Source organism: Bombina bombina, chromosome 1 (assembly GCF_027579735.1).
Source record: "Bombina bombina isolate aBomBom1 chromosome 1, aBomBom1.pri, whole genome shotgun sequence".
Taxonomy (NCBI): Eukaryota; Metazoa; Chordata; class Amphibia; order Anura; family Bombinatoridae; genus Bombina; species Bombina bombina.
Genome location: NC_069499.1, coordinates 352,309,315 through 352,329,462, shown reverse-complemented (window position 1 = coordinate 352,329,462; position 20,148 = coordinate 352,309,315). Strand labels below are relative to the sequence as shown.

General features: G+C 35.7%; 1 protein-coding gene across 4 annotated transcripts in view; it reads right to left on the bottom strand.

The window, feature by feature from the left end:
* Positions 1-20,148, bottom strand: part of DNPEP (aspartyl aminopeptidase) — a 351,605-nt gene that overhangs the window by 45,762 nt on the left and 285,695 nt on the right. For all 4 annotated transcript variants that reach the window (XM_053698172.1, XM_053698174.1, XM_053698173.1 and 1 more), the window contains exons 10-11: positions 6,764-6,847; positions 2,249-2,409 (exon numbers count right to left, since the gene is read on the bottom strand). In XM_053698172.1, coding sequence (XP_053554147.1) covers positions 2,249-2,409; positions 6,764-6,847 — 245 coding nt within the window. The remainder of the gene's footprint in view (positions 1-2,248; positions 2,410-6,763; positions 6,848-20,148) is intronic.

The following is a 20,148-nucleotide window of genomic DNA, read 5'->3' as shown; positions in this document are numbered from 1 at the left end:
GCAATATCATTATCTGTTGCAATACTGTCCTTACTTTGTTTGGACACTATGGCACAATTATCACATAAATTTAAATGGGGAGACACATTGGCTTTCATACATATAGAACATAGCTTATCTGATGGTACAGACATGTTAAACAGGCTTAAACTTGTCAACAAAGCACAAAAAACGTTTTAAAATAAAACCGTTACTGTCACTTTAAATTTCAAACTGAAAACACTTTATTACTGAATATGTGAAAAAGTATGAAGGAATTGTTCAAAATTCACCAAAATTTCACCACAGTGTCTTAAAGCATTAAAAGTATTGCACACCAAATTTCAGAGCTTTAACCCTTAAATTAACGGAACCGGAGCCGTTTTTACATTTAACCCCTATAAAGTCCCAGAATGAGGCTCTGTCTATAACTAGAAAGGCCCCCATCTGAAAAAGGTGTCCAACACAGTGCCTGCCGTTTTTCTAAACGTTCCCCAAGATTATAATACCAATAATTAGTTAGAATCTGCATAATATGCCTAGTAAAGCAATTGTTTTAGCCCAGAAAAATGTCTACCAGTTTTTACGCCCTTTTTGAAGCCCTTTATTCTTTTATGTTTAACTAAGAAAATGGCTTACTGGTCCCCATGAGGGGAAATGACAGCCTTCCAGCATTACATGGTCTTGTTAGAAATATGGCTAGTCATACCTTAAGCAGAAAAGACTGCTAACTGTTTCCCCCAACTGAAGTTACTTCATCTCAACAGTCCTGTGTGGAAACAGCAATTGATTTCAGTTACTGTCTGCTAAAATCATCTTCCTCTTACAAACAGAAATCTTCATCCTTTTCTGTTTCAGAGTAAATAGTACATACCAGCACTATTTTAAAATAACAAACACTTGATAGAAGAATAAAACTACATTTAAACACCAAAAAACTCTTAACCATCTCCGTGGAGATGTTGCCTGTGCAACGGCAAAGAGAATGACTGGGGTGGGCGGAGCCTAGGAGGGATCATGTGACCAGCTTTGCTGGGGCTCTTTGCCATTTCCTGTTGGGGAAGAGAATATCCCACAAGTAAGGATGAAGCCGTGGACCGGACACACCAATGTTGGAGAAATAAAAAAGTTTGCTAACAGAATTGCATCTTGTACTCTGTCTCCTACTGAATCAGAGAAATGTTTTATCTGCAGGTAATGAGACTGCACAATCTATAAAAGAGCGATGCAGAACGCCCTAGAGATACCAATCATTACGGTTTTAAACTTTTATTTTTTTTAAAATAATTTTTAACCAGCATATTTTTCAAGTGATTCTAACTCTTCAAAGATCTGATGAATATTTGATAAATAATTCCTCAAAAGTCTTTAATGAAATCTTCTATTTTTTTCGTGTACAGGTCATGAAAACAGAAATAAGAACAGCAAATACAAAAAGATAACTTAATGTAGCCATTCTGACTCTATGGTCAGACAACTAAACCTTGGAAACATTAAACAAAAGAATGAATGTGAAAACCAAGATTTCCTATGTATTGATACACTAGAAATCACATCATGAAGTTGACTGACAATTTAAACAATTTCAAACAAAATTTCAATTTACTTCCTATATGAAATCAGCTTTGTTTTCTTGGTATCCATTGGTGACAATCATACCTAGGTAGGCTCATAAGCAGCAATGCATTGCTGGGAGTTAGCTGGTGATTGTGTGTGTAACCTGCTGCATTCCACGGCAGACTATCTCCCCACATTGGTAAATAGGCTTCACAGAAGGTATTAGAGGGAGGGCTTGGCCAAAGTTGGATTTGTAGCTGCACTAGGCTAAACTAAAAAAAAAAAGACTGTGTACATTTTGTTAATGGAAGTAAATTGGAAAGTTGTTTAAAATTTCATACAAAAGTTTAATTTTGACTGGAGTGTCCATTTAAAAACTGCAATTCATATTAACATGTCCTCTATAAAATACAATAACTAACTTTAATGTTCCTTTAACTTTCACTGATTGTATGTTTCTTTCTCCTCACAGTCTGTGAAACATTATATATCATCAGATTGTTATGCCAATAAGCTAAAACAGTTACTGAGGAATACTGGTGTTGTGGAAAAAGTTATATCCCCTTAGAAACTCAGATAAATGTAAAAAGAACATCACCCAGCATTTTGAATAATCCTTAAAAATTAGTTATTTATACTATAATTGTTTATCCCTTGGTCATTTATACTAAACACATTCTGTTGAGATATTTGCCTCACTTTCCTTACTTACATGTAATTAGGGTGCACAGCATGTGCCATATCAGCACTAATCAGAAAAGACTTGGGGATAGACTCCTCAAAGGCGGTGAGGTTCTGTGGCGTGCAGGAAATACGACGCAGAATCAGCTCGGTCAGGAGTGACTGAGCCCCATGTGAACTCTCTGATCCTACCTGGGGTAAAAAACAAACCACAAAAAAAACATATACTAAAATATTAAGAAATATATTCTCTCTTGAAAGAAACTGAAGCAATAGTTATTTACTTGAAGTAGCAATTTAATAATTAAATTAAAGGGACAGTCTAGTTAAAATTAAACTTTCATGAGTCAGAAAGGGCATACAATTCTAAACAACTTTTGTCATCAAATTTGCATTGTTCTCTTGGTATTTTTCTACGTGGCTCATATGCTAATTTCTAAACCCTTGAAGGCCACCACTTATCTCAGTGCATTCTGATAGTTTTTCACAGCTAGACAGCGCTAGTTAATGTATTCCATATATATAACATTGTGCTCACTCCCATGGAGTTACCTAGGAGTCAGCACTGATTGACTAAAATGCAAGTATTTCAAAAGAACTAGTATAAGGAGGCAGTCTGCAGAGTCTTAGATACAAGGTAATCTGAGAGTATATTAATATAACCGTGTTGGTTATGCAAAAATGGGGAATGGGTAATAAAACGGATTATCTATCTTTTTAAACATGGAGTAGACTGTCCCTTTAAGTATTGATGTAATTAGATTTTTTTCCTTCAACAGAAAACCACTTCAGTCCTGTTGATTATGTATACACAAAATTAGTGTGCAAGTATGTATGCCATATTAAAAACAATTTTATATAAATTGCAATCTCACCCTATGAACTACTGACAGGAACAAACTTGATTTGTGGTCATTGGACTTGTGAACACAAAAGGCTAGATTATGGTTGGAACGGTATTTATCGCTTCCGTTCGTGAGCTGACTCCACTTGACTTTGGCTCTTTGCAAAGCACACGTATTACAAGTTAAAAGTAAAGTTTTTTGTTTTCTCACAAAGTGCCGAAGTTAGAATATCGCAACCGTGTTAATGTACTCCCCCAAAGACTTCAATGGAGTGAGAAAAGCAAAATAATATTAATAATCTAACCCATACTTGCATGCTAACCTGAATAGCCTACTCTAATAACCACTAAACGGAATAAAAAACCTCTACACTATTAACCCCTAAACCACCAGAACCCCCATTGCAAAGTACTCACTAACCTCTAAACCCCCTAACTAGCTAACACCCCTTACCTAACACCCCCTAAGTTAAAAAACAAACAAACAAACACAACTAACATTATAGGTACAAAAAAAAACCTAAAAATTATATGAAAAAAAAAACCTACCATTATAGAAAATAGAAAACCTACCATTACAAACAAGTTATGCCTATTCTAGAACTAAAGACCCACTTAAAAAAACAAACAAATCCACCCCAAAATAAAAAATCCTATACTGACACTAAAATAAAACTATAGCAAAAGCACTTTGAAGGGCATTGCCCTAGTGATTAAAGGGACACTAAACCAAACATTTATTTTTCATGATTCAGATAGAGAATACAATTTTAAACAGCATTCCAATGTACTTCTATTATCTAATTTGCTTTATTCTTTAGATATACTTTGTTGAATAAATAGCAATTCACATGTATGAGCCAATCACACGAGGCATATACGTGCAGCACCCAATCAGCAGCTACTGAGGCTATCTAGATATGCTTTTCAGCAAAGAATAATCAAGAGAATGAAGCAAAATTAGATAAAAGGAGTAAAATTAGAAAGTGGTTAAAAATTGCATGCTCTATCTGAATCATGAAAGAAGAAATGTGGGTTTTATGTCCCTTTAAGTGCTATTTCTCAAAAATAAACACTAGCCCATTCTACAATACAAGTAACCCCCCAACCCCCCAAAAAAGGCTATCTAAAAAAAAAAACACTCTAAAAATTGCCCTGAAAATGGCATTTGGTTGGGCATTGCCCTAAAGCTATTTACTGCCCAAAAATAAAAAACAAAACAAAACCCATATTCTAAAAATAAAAAACCCACCCCCCAAAAAAAAGCCTTTCACTAAACCCCAAAGATGGTACTCACCATACTTGAATCCAGCTCCTATGTGATCGCCAACTGTTGCGTTTCTCTTGTATCCCGGCGGCAGTCTTCTATCTTCATCCATCTTCTTTTCTATGGATCTTCCATCCCCGACGTCCTCTTCATGCAGTCACCCGCCGCATACTGAATTTTGAATGCGAGGTACCCCCTTTATATCTGGGTAACATTGCATTTCTATTGGCCGATTTTGATTTTCAAATTTAAAAATAATCAGACAATAGGAAAAGCTTTCATTCTATTGGCTGATTTGAATTTGAAAATGAAAGGAAGATCCGAAGATAGATGAAGAAAGAAAAGGGATAGAAGAAGAGCACCACAGTTGTCGATCATGTAGGTGCCGAATTCAAGTTTGGCGAGTACCATCTTTGGGGTTTAGTGGTAGGCTTTTTTGGGTAGGCTTTTTATTTTTAGAATGTTTTTTTTCCTTTTACTTTTTGGACAGCAAAAAGCTTTAGGGCACTGCCCTACCAAATGCACTTCTAAGGATAATGCCCAAATAAAATGCCCTTTTCGGGACAAATTTTAAAGTAGGTTTTTTTAGATAGCCTTTTTTTGGGGTGGGTGAGGGGTTACTTGTATTGTAGAATGGGCTAGCATTTATTATTGTGAAAAAGAGCTTTAAGGCAATGCCCTACAAAAAAGCCTTATAGTTTATTTTAGTGGCAGTATGTTTTTTTTTTTTATCGAGGGGATTTTTTTTAAAGTGTGGCTTTAGAATAGGTATAACTGTGTTTTTTAGTTTTGGTAATTAGCTTTTTCTGTAATATTTTTTTTTTTCCTGTAATGGTAGTTTTTTTTTTTTTTTAGGTAAATGTTAGTTTTTTTTGTAACTCAGGGGGTGTTAGGTTTTTTAAATGTTAGTGGGTACTTTGCGATGGGGGTTGTGGCGGTTTAGGGGCAGTTTGCAGTGGGCTATGTGGTGGTTTAGGAGTTAATAGTTTAGTTTAGTCCAACTGTTTCTTCCGACCAAACTTTTTATGTGAACGTTCGGGTCTTATAAAGCGTTAAATGCAATTTGTCATACGGGCGGACATTGGCACCCATAGAAAATATGTGGAGTGTAACGTAGAGTGAGTTTGTGTAAATTAATTTGTGGTAATATAAACAGCGTGTAATATTGATTAGAGTGTAAAAAAATCATTGCAATCTTGTTTTCGCTCCTTGCGCTAAAGATAGCGCTCCACTTGTAATCTAGCCCAAAGTGTTTATTGGTGACATTTCGTGGGGACACAGTTCCCCTTTCTCAGATCAACCTCTTGAGGAAGGGGAACTGTGTCCTTCGAAACATCACCAATTAACACTTTTTGTATTCACAAGTCCAGTGAGTGCAGATCCTCTATGTTATGTGTGTGTGTGTAAAATATATATATATATATATATATATTTATTTTTTTTCCCTGAATCACATGGCAACCCGCATAAGCCCATAATAAAATAAGTCCGAAAAAAAAACATTTTAGTGACAGGACTACTAAAACATTGCAGAAACTTTATGAAGGGAGTTTTCTCATTAAACATAATATATATATATATATATATATATATATATATATATATATATATATATATATATATATATATATATATATATATATATATATATATATATATATATATATAAGCAAAAAGAGGCAGTTGCACTCTCACAAACAGTTCTCCAAGGGCCAGGGTGCTAGAGTAGGTGAAATGTAGCAAGCAGGAAACAGCCTGACCCTGATGAAGGGGAGCATTCCCCGAAACGTTACCGAATAAACTATTTGTTTAAACTTAAGTCCAGAGAGTGCTGTTTCCTGCTTGAGATATATATATATATATATATATATATATATATATATATATATATATATATATATACACATATATATACATATATACACACACACACACACGCGTAACACCCATGATATTGCATCTCACTATTTTTGTGTATCTTTCTTTAAGAATGTTATTTATTTTCTCTCTATGTACAAGACAACAGAAAAATAAAATAAAAAAGGGGGGGGGGGTTGTGAAAATTGTAATTTTATGTCACCAAAAATAAATTCATTTTAAGAGCTTATCTTGCAAGTTCAAAAAAGAATGAACATTTCTGGATGTGCATAGGGATCTGATTTTGGGAAACAGCACCATGTAAAGAAATACTGTATAATAATTGTGTACACGATTGGTTGAAATGGATCTTTCGTTGTCGCCTGCAAGTGCTTTCCTGTCTACATACGTCAGCTCTTGCACTTTACAGTCTGTGCGCGCTAACAAATCTCATGTTCCCCCTTCATAAGTGTGACTGCAGCTGCTTGTCCCTCTGCACCTGTTCCTTTAGATCTGTACTGTCACCGTACATTTGTGTGTCACAGGCAGCTTTCAGCCCCTCCCCCTGCAGGGCTTACCTCTTCGTTGTCATACAGTGTGATCATTCGGATATTGGGATCATTGGCCAGCGAGGTTGGTGAGTCACAGGAACAAAGGAGAGCCTGAAGGAATAAGACATAGTGACTCACACAGATGAAGAGCTCATTTTACAGAGAAACTTACATCACCTACAAACATTTACAAAAACCTGTGTATAATTACTTCTAGACTAGCCAGGTCCTAACACTATCTGGTTGCTTTTTTAAGATTAAAATCCCTGATACTTTACGAACGCTGCTAATTCTAACGTCCACCTGTCTTCCACTTAGCAAATGAAATGACTTTAGCATTAAGACTGATCCCATACTAGTTACTGTAAGCGAGACTAAACCAAGGATGTATAAGTTAGCACTCACATTAGAATGATGCAGAAAGCATTGAATAGGAATTACTACAAGATATGTTAATTGCAAATAATTGACACTACTCTGGGCTGGTTCCCAGGGGCTGCTTTAGAGCTTATATAACTGGAGCGCTTTATTATTTAGGGATCATTAACAATCCCTCATTTGATAATTATTTACATGTAAATAGTCACAGATGACCATCTTATGATGTTGACGCCATCAGCCATTTTAATTGTTTATCAGAAACACCTTTTTTCCTCATCAGTTTTTTGAAAAATGGCCCTAAACATAATGTGTGCCGGTCCGATCACTACTAATCTGAATTCTTTATAATTAATCTGAACATTTTCAGAGTAATTTTTTACCTATTGAATTCCACAGGTAAAAATTCTTGATAAACCCCAGACAAAACTTTTAAGCTCATTACAGGGTACCATAAAAAGCTACTGGATGTAACATTGATTTTGCACATCTGCAAAACACACTGATATTAGCACTGCCATATAGAATGACATCAGGAAGCAATGTCACCAAACATAGAAACCCTTCCTTCCTAATCAAGTAAAATTGTAATAATTAGCAAATTTACACTAATAAAATTAACCAGATACACACACACAAGCCCACTGTACTGATAATGCCCCTGTTCAAATCCCTTAGAGAGAGACATTCTCACAACAGGTTAATCGCACACGTAATCTATTATCATCACTACGCACTATTACAAGGGATCAATCAGCATACAGGCCTTTTATTTGATGACATCCTCTGATAAACCCCCGATATTGCCATCTTGTCATTTATATCATGAAATTAATTAAACAAATTCATTTTTTGTTGTTGTTTTTCGGTAGATAATACCCCTCAAGAGCAACATTCTTAACAGCAGAGCCATTTTATGTTTGTAATTGCTGGAAAAACACACTGACAATATCAGCGAATGTTCAGAAATCATTAGCATAAAACAGATACATTATATTCAACCGCATAAAGGAGCAGTAAATACAGGAGATTTGCATAATCGACAAATGCATGATAAAAAGACAATGCACTAGCACTTAGTCTGAACTAGATTTTTTTTTTATGTCTATTTCCACTCCTCCTGTACCATGTGACAGCCATCAGCCAATCACAACAGGCATATGCATATATTATGTGAATTCTTGCACATGCTCAGTAGGAGCTGGTGACTCAAAAAGAATAAATATAAAAAGACTGTGCACATTTTGTTAATGAAAGTAAATAGGAAAGTTGTTTCAAATGGCATGTTCTATCTAAATCATGCAAGTTTAATTTTAACTTGAGTTAACCCTTATTTACTTCCCGGGCCAAATCTGCTAGTAAGCTTTGTGAATTTGTGTGCTCTGCACTTGACTGTTACTGACAAAACAAACGCCCAATTAGATTACCAATAGTGTTTATGCTGTAGGAATTAATACATTTCTACATCCTTAAATAGAAGGACTCTTCTCTGCCTTCTGATATGGTATGACTTACAACAGTAAATATAGATGGTAACGAAATAGAACTCGGATTATTTTTTTTAGTAGAAGATGTTCAAAGTGAAATTAACAGGAAGTGTGACAAATACCTAGACATTTGTTGCTCATTGGCTAAAAGGGACAACCTCCCACAGAAAATATGTTGATGTATTCACAGGAATATCCATTAAAAATGTACATTTTGACTGATACTTGTCTACTACTTGTGCCAGGGTGAAAGAGTGGCTACCCTCCCCCTCCCTGGAGTGGAGGATCTGATATGGTAATCTCTTTCCATATCTTGTGATGTGTTGTTTTATGTTATGTGTTGTTGTTATGTTATTCGTTTACAAAAAAATGTTTAAAAAAAATGATGCTGGGTTCCGTCTTGACGTGGAGACTAAACTACATCTGGCGACGTTCGCCCGCCCAAGAGGTGGGGGAGAATGTTGCAACTTCTATACCTCACAAATGTCTAAATGCCATTTCTGTACATGTCTTTTTCATGTTGTGATGGACCTGGTGTGTGTGTGTGTATATATATATAATTTTATATAAAAAAACAAAAAAATTACATTTTGAATGCTCAGTTAGGGATAGAATAAAAAAATAGACTACTGTGGCTTATGGATTCATAAGGGTCTTGTCTAAGATTTTGAGCTTGGATAACGGTCTATAATATCAAACTTTAGTACCCTAATACCATATGCTTGTGAGAACCTACAATACAAATATGCCAGTGAATAACTGCACTGTATCTGTGAGCATCACTTTTTTGCTGCTTCTGATCTGAAGAAAGACTTTTAAAGACTTTTTTCATTTAAATTTCTTTTGTAGACATTGCATCTCTCTGAAGTCTCACCCACACAGTCTCAAACAGTTTTCTTTTCAAGCACCATTTTCCTGGAGGGATCAATGTTCAGAGAGAATCCGCCTTCTGCTTGTGTTTTCTTCAGCGATGCTCTTGTCAGTCTTTGCAGACAAATCCCTGCACAAATACATTTGTTGCTTTTCAAAGTAACTGATGACTCATTGTCCCTCAATGCTTCTTGACATATGACATTGCTAAAACATTGTCTGTCATTAGCTTTCCATTAGTATTCTCCATATGTGACCACTGGTACTGGCTGCTAGGAAAATCTATGAAATTAGTGACTAACAAGGAGTCTATAATTACCTGTTAACCAATTTGGCTTGGGGCTGCTCTGGCTATTTGCTGTCCTGATCACTTACCATAGAAAAAATTACCTTATCCTAAACTGCTGGTATCCCAGGTATTCCTTATACCAGAAGCCTGAGATAAGTAGCTGCTACATCCCCCCACTAGAAAGTACTTTTGTGCTGAACTTACGAGAACATTAAACAAACTTACATCCTCCATAAAACTTGCGTGGGGGCATGGCCATCCAGCGTTCCTGACAGGACGCACTCTCTCTAAACTCTGGCAGAATCCTCAATAAACCGCTGATTATTTGACTCTAACAGCAACATCTTTTTGTCATGACACTGGAGTCATAGATTGGAAGTCTAAGGCCTAGGGTGGCGGCACATTGTTAGACAATAACCCCTCCCCCCCCCGGGTTAAACCAGTACAGTCTATCAACGACCGTCATCTTACATCCATCCACAACACCGGATAACATGGCCTTCTCCATCCTACACTGCAGCTTGATATCTCTGTATCCTGTACTCTCCGTGCAAGCAGAGACTTAATACAATGGCGCCAATGTGGGAAAGCGCATATATGCAGACTTTGGATAAACGTTTTGCCAAATTTGAGAGCTTTTTAAAATTTAACAAAAATCCCTACCCAGCTCTTAGTTGGAGACATTAAAGCCCCTGAAACAGATGCCTGAGGGGGAACTACAAATCACTTTTTTTCCCCCGGCAGCAATATAGGTGAGCGTGACTCCAACACAAAGCATTTACCAGAAAGCATTACCATATTTTAATGTGCTCCACCAGTTAAACAAGACCAGGCGCTAACTAAAGGCTTACTAATTAAACTGAGCAGTTTATTTGATACATCGACCAGACAGACTTATAATTATCCAGAACTCCAGGATATATACTTTGTTAAACCTCACAGGACAACCTTATATGACCTGATAAAACAAGATTTCTCATTCAACATTAGAAAGCTTGAAAAACTGGATCTGCTTGGCACAGAGTGCCTAAAATTATCTAGGACATATAAGGATTCTTATAGAGCAATAATGCTATATAGCCTTGGTATATTCCCAAACATATCTAAAAATAAGAGATGCATGGAAACAAAATTCCCTATAAGTGTAGCACCAACTGTTTCGTCACAACACACGTCAAACCATAACGCAACAAATGTAAAGAAAGCCCTGAAGCCTGGCCTGGGCTGAGAGAGTTCTGAACCTTTATATATAGTTAAGTCAGTTATAAGGATGGCAGCTTCATTTGTAGGATTTGGTAGTTTTGTTATCTCTTCTTTATAAGGCAAATTCCTTTTATTTAAATGTCTGCAGTTTGTATTCTTTACTAGAAATAGTTGTCTTTGAACTCTGAATATTATTGAATTCTGATATATAGCTAACTTATACATTGAATTATTCATTTACTATTGTAATGCTTCCTTTAGAGAGTAAACAGCAGATATATACACATGTCAATACACCTATAACAAATCTACAGACTTGACAACAACAAAAACAACAATATTCTTATTTAAAGGGATACTGAACCCAATTATTTTCTTTCATGATTCAGATAGAGCATTCAATTTTAAGCAACTTTCTAATTTACTCCTAAAATCAATGTTTCTTTGTTCTCTTGGTATCTTTATTTGAAAAGCAAAAATGTAAGTTTTGGAGCCGGCCCATTTTTGCTTCAGCACCTGGGTAGCTCTTGCTGATTGGTGGCTAAATGTAGCCACCAAACAGCAAGCTCTACTCAGGGTTCTGAACAAAAATGGGCCGGCTTCTAAGCTTACATTCCTGCTTTCAAATAAAGATACCAAGAGAACAAAGAAAAATTGATAACAGGCGTGAATTAGAAAGTTGGTTAAAATTGAATGCTCTATCTGAATCGTGAAAGAAAAATTTGGGTTTAGTATCCCTTTAACTATCTATATTCTTCATAAATATCTTGAGGCTTAGTCATATATGCAATATTGTAACTGATACTCTGTTAATATATATACACACATACACACATATATATATATATATATATATATATATATATATATATATATATACACACATATACACACACACACACACATATACATATATATATATATATATATATATACACATACATACATATATACACATATACACACACACACACATATACATATATATATATATATATATATATATATACACACATACATACATACACACACATATATATACACACACACACATATAATATATATATATATACACACATATATATACACATATACACACACACATACATATATACATATACACACACACACATATATATATATATACATATATATACACATACATACATACACACACACATACATACGTAAAGTAAAAAATCTGACATTACCCAAGTGGCTGTGTGTAAAGCCTGATGTACTGTAATTCCCCCATGTACACTATTTCTTTTGCCTCCGAATGGGGGGTTTCAATGAAGGAGCCCTACCAAACCTCTGGCTTCCACCCCAAGTCAACCTTGGGGAATGAAATTTACAAGGGACTTCACCGCCCTTGAACTCCCCAGACGGAGGCAAAAAAGATAGTGAAGATGGGTGAATTACAGTGCATGCTATTTATGTTTGATGCAGTGACTCCGCACTCTGAGGGGATTTATGATCATACATCAGGCTTTACTCACAGCCCCAATATCTGACTTTAAAAAAAATAAAAAATAATAATAATAATAATAATAAATAAATAGATAAATATATTGCGGGTAAAGTCAGATATTGGTTAATAATAGGATTATCCTGGTAAAACGGATATTACCCAAGCGGCTGTGGGTAAAGCCGAATATATGATCAAAGGAATAGTATAGATGGGGGAATTACAGTACATCGGGCATTACCCACAGCCACTTAGGTAATGTACGTATATATATATATATATTTATACATACACACATACACATATATAAATATGCGTACACACATACATATTTACACATAAATAGAAGAACAAACATGAATCTTGGTCCAGCTAGGAAAAAGTGAAGAGCTTGTAGTTGAATTAAAAACAAAATGGTCAATCAGTGCTGTAGAACTAATATGAGCCTGAGGCCTCTAGTTATCAACGTGTCTACTTACCTGCCTTCGCCAGCCCCAATACGCCCGCCTAAGCTCGCCTCACATCGCCGCCGCAGACCTGAATACGTTCGCCAAAGTTATTAAAAAAGCTGTCAAAAATCTGCGCACCAAGTACGGGGCGATGAGCAGCGGACTGTGATAGTTATCACTCATCCGATCTCGCTGCTCTTCGTCTTTTTCCCAGCTTTATTGATAAGCTGTCACTAAGCACCCACACTAAACTACACTGTTCTACCCCCTATACCGGCACCCCCGGAGCCCCCCGCAACTAAATAAAGTTATTAACCCCTAAACCGCCGCTCCCAGACCACACCGCCACCTACATTATACCTATTAACCCCTATCCTGCCCCCCACTATACCGCCGCCACCTATAATAAATTTATTAACCCCTATCCTGCGGATCCCGTACCCCGCAGCAACTAAATAAATTGTTTAACCCCTAAACCGCCGCTCCCGGACCCCCGCCGCCACCTATATTAAACGTACTAACCCCTAATCTGCCCCCCCTACACCGTCGCCACCTATAATAAATTTATCAACCCCTATCCTGCACCCCTATACCGCCGCAACCTATAATAAAATTATTAACCCCTAAACCTAAGTCTAACCCTAACACCCCCCTAACTTAAATATTAAATAAATCTAAATAAATTTACTATTATTAACTAAATTATTCCTAGTTAAAACTAAATACTTACCTATAAAATAAACCTTAATATAGCTACAATGTAATTAATAATTACATTGTAGCTATTTTATGATTTATTTTTATTTACAGGCAAATTTCAACTTATTTTAACTAGGTACAAAAGCTATTAAATAGTTATTAACTATTTAATAGCTACCTAGATAAAATAAAGTCAAATTTACCTGTAAAATAAAAACTAACCTAAGTTACAATTACACCTAACACTACACTTTACTTAAATAAATTATTCCTATTTAAAACTAAATACTTACCTGTAAAATAAACCCTAAGATAGCTACAATGTAATTAATAATTACATTGTAGCTATTTTAGGATTTATATTTATTTTACAGGTAACTTTGTATTTATTTTAACTAGATACAATAGTTATTAAATAGTTATTAACTATTTAATAACTACCTAGCTAAAAGAAATACAAATTTACCTGTAAAATAAATCCTAACCTAAGTTACAATTAAACCTAACACTACACTATCATCAAATAAATTAAATTAATTAACTACAAATACCTACAATTAAATACAATTAAATAAACTAACTAAAGTACAAAAGATAAAAAAAACTAAGTTACAAAAAATAAAAAAAATTACAAGATTTTTAATCTAATTACACCTAGTCTAAGCCCCCTAATAAAATAACAAAGACCCCCAAAATAAAAAAAAAATGCCCTACCCTATTCTAAATTACAAAAGTTAACAGCTCTATTACCTTACCAGCCCTTAAAAGGGCCTTTTGCGGGGCATGCCCCAAAGTAATCAGCTCTTTTGCCTGTAAAAAAAAAAAAAATACAACCCCCCCAACATTAAAACCCACCACCCACATACCCCTACTCTAACCCACCCAAACCCCCCTTAAAAAAAAACTAACACTAACCCCATGAAGATCTCCCTACCTTGAGTCGTCTTCAGCCAGCCGACCACCGATGGAACAGAAGAGGACATCCGCAGCGGCCGAAGTCATCATCCAAGGGACGCTGAAGAGGTCTTCCATCCGATAGAAGTCTTCATCCATGCGGCGTCTTCAATCTTCATCCATCCGGAGCCTTTTTCAAACGAGCCGATGCGGAGCCATCCTCTTCCAACGACGCCTACCCGACTAATGGATATTCCTTTAAGTGACGTCATCCAAGATGGCGTCCCTCGAATTCCGATTGGCTGATAGAATCCTATCAGCCAATCGGAATTAAGGTAGGAAAAATCTGATTGGCTGATGCAATCAATAGATCGGAACAGCCAATAGAATGCGAGCTCAATCTGATTGGATCAGCCAATCGGATTGAACTTGAATCTGATTGGCGTCGTTGGAAGAGGATGGCTCCGCATCGGCTCGTTTGAAGAAGGCTCCGCTCCGGATGGATGAAGATTGAAGACGCCGCATGGATGAAGACTTCTATCGGATGGAAGACCTCTTCAGCGCCCCTTGGATGATGACTTCGGCGGCTGCGGATATCTTCTTCTGTTCCATCGGTGGTCGGCTGGCTGAAGACGACTCAAGGTAGGGAGATCTTCAGGGGGTTAGTGTTAGGTTTTTTTAAGGGGGGTTTGGGTGGGTTAGAGTAGGGGTATGTGGGTGGCGGGTTGTAATGTTGGGGGGTGGTATTGTGTTTTTTTACAGGCAAAAGAGCTGATTACTTTGGGGCATGCCCCGCAAAAGGCCATTTTAAGGGCTGGTAAGGTAATAGAGCTGTTAACTTTTGTAATTTAGAATAGGGTAGGGCATTTTTTTATTTTGGGGGGCTTTGTTATTTTATTAGAGGGCTTAGATTAGGTGTAATTAGATTAAAAATCTTGTAATATTTTTTTATTTTTTGTACTTTAGTTAGTTTATTTAATTGTATTTAATTGTAGGTATTTGTAGTTAATTTAATTTATTTAATGATAGTGTAGTGTTAGGTTTAATTGTAACTTAGGTTAGGATTTATTTTACAAGTAAATTTGTATTTCTTTTAGCTAGGTAGTTATTAAATAGTTAATAACTACTTAATAACTATTGTATCTAGTTAAAATAATTACAAAGTTACCTGTAAAATAAATATAAATCCTAAAATAGCTACAATGTAATTATTAATTACATTGTAGCTATCTTAGGGTTTATTTTACAGGTAGGTATTTATTTTTAAATGGGAATAATTTATTTAATGATAGTGTAGTGTTAGGTGTAATTGTAACTTAGGTTAGTTTTTATTTTACAGGTAAATTTGACTTTATTTTATCTAGGTAGCTATTAAATAGTTAATAATAGCTTTTGTACCTAATTAAAATAAATTGAAATTTGCCTGTAAAATAAAAATAAATCCTAAAATAGCTACTATATAATTATTAGTTAGATTGTAGCTATATTAGGGTTTATTTTAAAGGTAAGTATTTAGTTTTAAATAGGATTAATTTAGTTAATAAGAATAATATTTATTTAGATGTATTTAATTAATATTTAAGTTAGGGGGGTGTTAGGGTTAGAGTTAGACTTAGGTTTAGGGGTTAATAATTTTATTATAGTGGCGGCGGTGTAGGGGGGCAGGATAGGGGTTAATAAATTTATTATAGGTGGCGGCGGTGTAGGAGGGGCAGGATAGGGATTAATAGGTATTATGTAGGTGGCGGCGGGGGTCTGGAGCGGCTGTTTAGGGGTTAACATTTATTATAGTTGCGGTGGGCTCTGGGAGCGGCGGTTTAGGGGGGCAGATTAGGGGTGTTTAGACTCGGGGTACATGTTAGGGTGTTAGGTGTACACACTTCCCATAGGAATCAATGGGATGTCGGGCAGCAGCGAACATGAACTTTCGCTATGGTCAGACTCCCATTGATTCCTATGGGATCCGCCACCTCCAGGGCGGCGGATTGAAAACCAGGTACGCTGGGCCGGAAAAGTGCAGAGCGTACCTGCTAGTTATTTGATAACTAGCAAAAGTAGTCAGATTGTGCCGAACTTGTGTTCGGAACATCTGGAGTGACGTAAGAATCGATCTGTGTCGGACTGAGTCCGGCGGATCGAAGCTTACGTCACTAAATTCTACTTTTGCCGGTGTGTAGGGCTTGATAACTTAGGCGAATCAACCTCGCCACAAATACGCTGCGGAATTCCAGCGTATTTGAGGTTGACAGCTTGATAACTAGAGGCCTGAGCCTCAATACCTTATGGCTTTTAACTATTACCAATAAAATTTGTTTTTAATTTAGCTACAAGCTTTTCACTTATTCCCAGCTGGACCAAGATGCATGGTTTATTCTTCTATACAAGTTAATTGATTGAAAGCCAAGGGAAGGGCTTCCTGGATTACAGCAAAGCCAAGTTTGAAGGAAGTGGACCCAACACAGAGAGTTGATAAACAAAAAGGTACATACAGAGCAGACTCAAGTATACAAGGCTATGTTTCAACCACATCATTCATATGTAACCTTTAGCATACGTTTTTGACTGTATAACATCAGTTGTTCCTTTGAATTACATGAGGCACTTTGCCTATAATTCTATGGCAGTTACATAAATATGTGATACCATAAGGTCTTAATGACGCAAGTAGCGCAAAGTGCAGCTCATATACCATTACCCCAGAATCATGCTACATACCCTCAGTTACCAACAAATAGTTTCTGGGCACAAGCAATTAATTACGGCAATGTCTAAAGCATTTTTACTTTGTTGCAATCGAAGAATGAATATACTGTGGAAGTTAACACATTTACATGTTGCAACAAAGTAATAGACGCATAAAAGACATCACTTTGAAAAGACACTTGATTAGTTGCAAATAAGCAAAATGTATGTGTATATATATATATATATATATACATATACACACACACATATACATATACACACATATATACACATATATACAGATACACAAACATATATACACACACATCTATATATTCCTAGCAGCGAAACACGTGTTGCGTGTATTTACATGACTCGGGAAGGGCCACCCGAGTAAAAGAGGAGTCTGCTGTAATACAACCGGCCTAGAGAGAAGGCAAGGACAGTCCGCAATATAGGCCGTATGGATATAACATCCGCAGGACTGTGACTGCTCATCAGCATTCTTGGCATTACATATCAGAGCAGGATCACACTTTCTGTGGAGTGGTGAGATCAGAAAAGGGCCCCTTAGATGAGAGTAAAGCTCTCAGTAGGAGTTCCCTTACGTTATTTGTGTGCTAAAAGTTCTGTCTCCCCGCTGCATGTCACTATATAAAAGGATTGCCATTCTGCTAATGGTTGCTGTTGCTAATGCTTATGATTAACATGCATGAACTGCTTATCATAACAAGCCATTAACCTGCTATTAACTGCCTTATTACAATAACTTATTCCTTGCTTCATTTAATGAGCATAAGAATTTACTGGAACATTGCGGGACTGTATTTATTTAAACGTCTACTCTTGTTATACTTGCCTGTCAGCTTGAATCAAGCATTCATATATATGAGAAGTACTTAATGATGTATGTTAGTGCCCAATAATAGAACTACTGTTTTAGATACCCTATTGTTTAATACTAGGGTTCTTTATTGATATCTTTCTCTATTATGATTAACATAGTATAGACGTTTTTAATATTGCTTATAATTCTCTCTACCATGGCCATGGTTTTGTATTTTTAATATTTAGGGGTTATAGAGATATGTTTACATTGAATATTTAGGTAGTCAATAAATTTACACTAATTATATACCATTTATGCATTCTGATTCTTTGCTTTTGCTGTGGTTCTGATTGACCATTGGGTGCTTAATATCTGATTAAATTATACTGTAAGGACATGGGAAGTGCTGGCTAAGGAATCCTATTACCTTTTCTTATTCTCTATCTTTTTTCTTTATTTTTCTTTTTCTGTTTCAGATATACAATTAGCATTGATTCCTCCTGTGCACCCTTTGACACTCACCATTAGTTGTCTTAGGTTTTCTCTATTACTTTACTAATCCAGAGAAAAAAAAAAAATATATATATATATATACGCTTTACAAGACAGAGGATTATTGCGTTGGAGTTTGTAAATACCAATACTTACAGTCACTGATTTAAGGTGAACCCTATATGTTGTTATATGTGAACTGCCTAACTCTCCTAAACGCTGGACTGTCATGTAGTACTTTTACCCACAACAACTGAGTATATGGGAATTGACATTTGACATCTGTCCTTCAAGCTGTTATTTAACCTGGTAACAATAGTACCGACTATATTTTGGGAAGTGTACATAGATCCTATAAATGTAGTACTTTCATGACACCAGATACTAAAATGACTTAGTGGTGCCCTCTGAAACAGGTGTTGTACACACCCTCAGTCAGGATACATCTAATAGGATGTAAAAGAAATTAAGCATCTTAAAGGCATGTATATAGGTTGTGAATGATCATAAGTAAAATAAGCATAGATCCTCACGGATCACCATGGTAACCAGAATGTCGCCAAAGAAGCGAAGATATCCTCTGGTGGAGGTGTTGCTTTCTTAAATCTATGGTCTGCATTTACTATTTCACATTGATGTTTACCAATGTTTCTATCTATATCTACATGTTTACAACGGTGAATATTGGCCATTTGTACTTGCATTTCATTTTCTAAACAGGTATAGATCCTTAAGGATCACTATGGTGGCCCATCTTTCGCTATAATTGCGAAGCCGTCCTCTAGTGGAGGTGTTGCTATGTTAATGAATTTTGTATTTTCACTCAGGTACTGGTGACCACTCGTATTGTATGGTACTAATACGATATTATATGATGCTATAACGGTTCATTACTGGTTTATTTGGTATTTTTGCCTCATGATGTATACACTTGAGATTCTGTACACTATAGTCACCATGACTATACTTGCTATAACGTCTTTTTGAAGAAATACATATACACACACACATATACATACATATATATTCAGCCTCCATGGAAAGCACACTCCGGTCTTTTTCTTAGTATTAAGAATACTTTAATATATTAACGTTTTCGGGGTTGCCAAATCCAATAATTGCGCACACACATACATATATACACAATACATACATATATATATATATATTTGGTTATTTGTAGAGCGCCAACAGATTCTATATGCGTGTGTATGTATGTATTGGATTTGGCAACCTCAAAAACGTTAATATATTAAAGTATTCTTAATACTAAGAAAAAGACAGGAGTGTGCTTTCCATGGAGGCTGAAATTTATATATATATACACACATATATATATATATATATATATATATATATATATATATATATATATATATATATATATATATATATACACACATATACATATATATATATATATATATATATATATATATATATATACACACATACATACATATACATATATATATATATATATATATATATACATACATATACATATACACATACATATATACATACACACACACATATACAAACACCTTTGTCAATGGTAAGAGTCAAGGTAGCGGTGTAACAATACACAGTACCCAACGGCTATTTAAACTAAAAACGACAAACCACATGATCTGGTTGCGTAGGTACATTGCTGCTGATGTTCTTG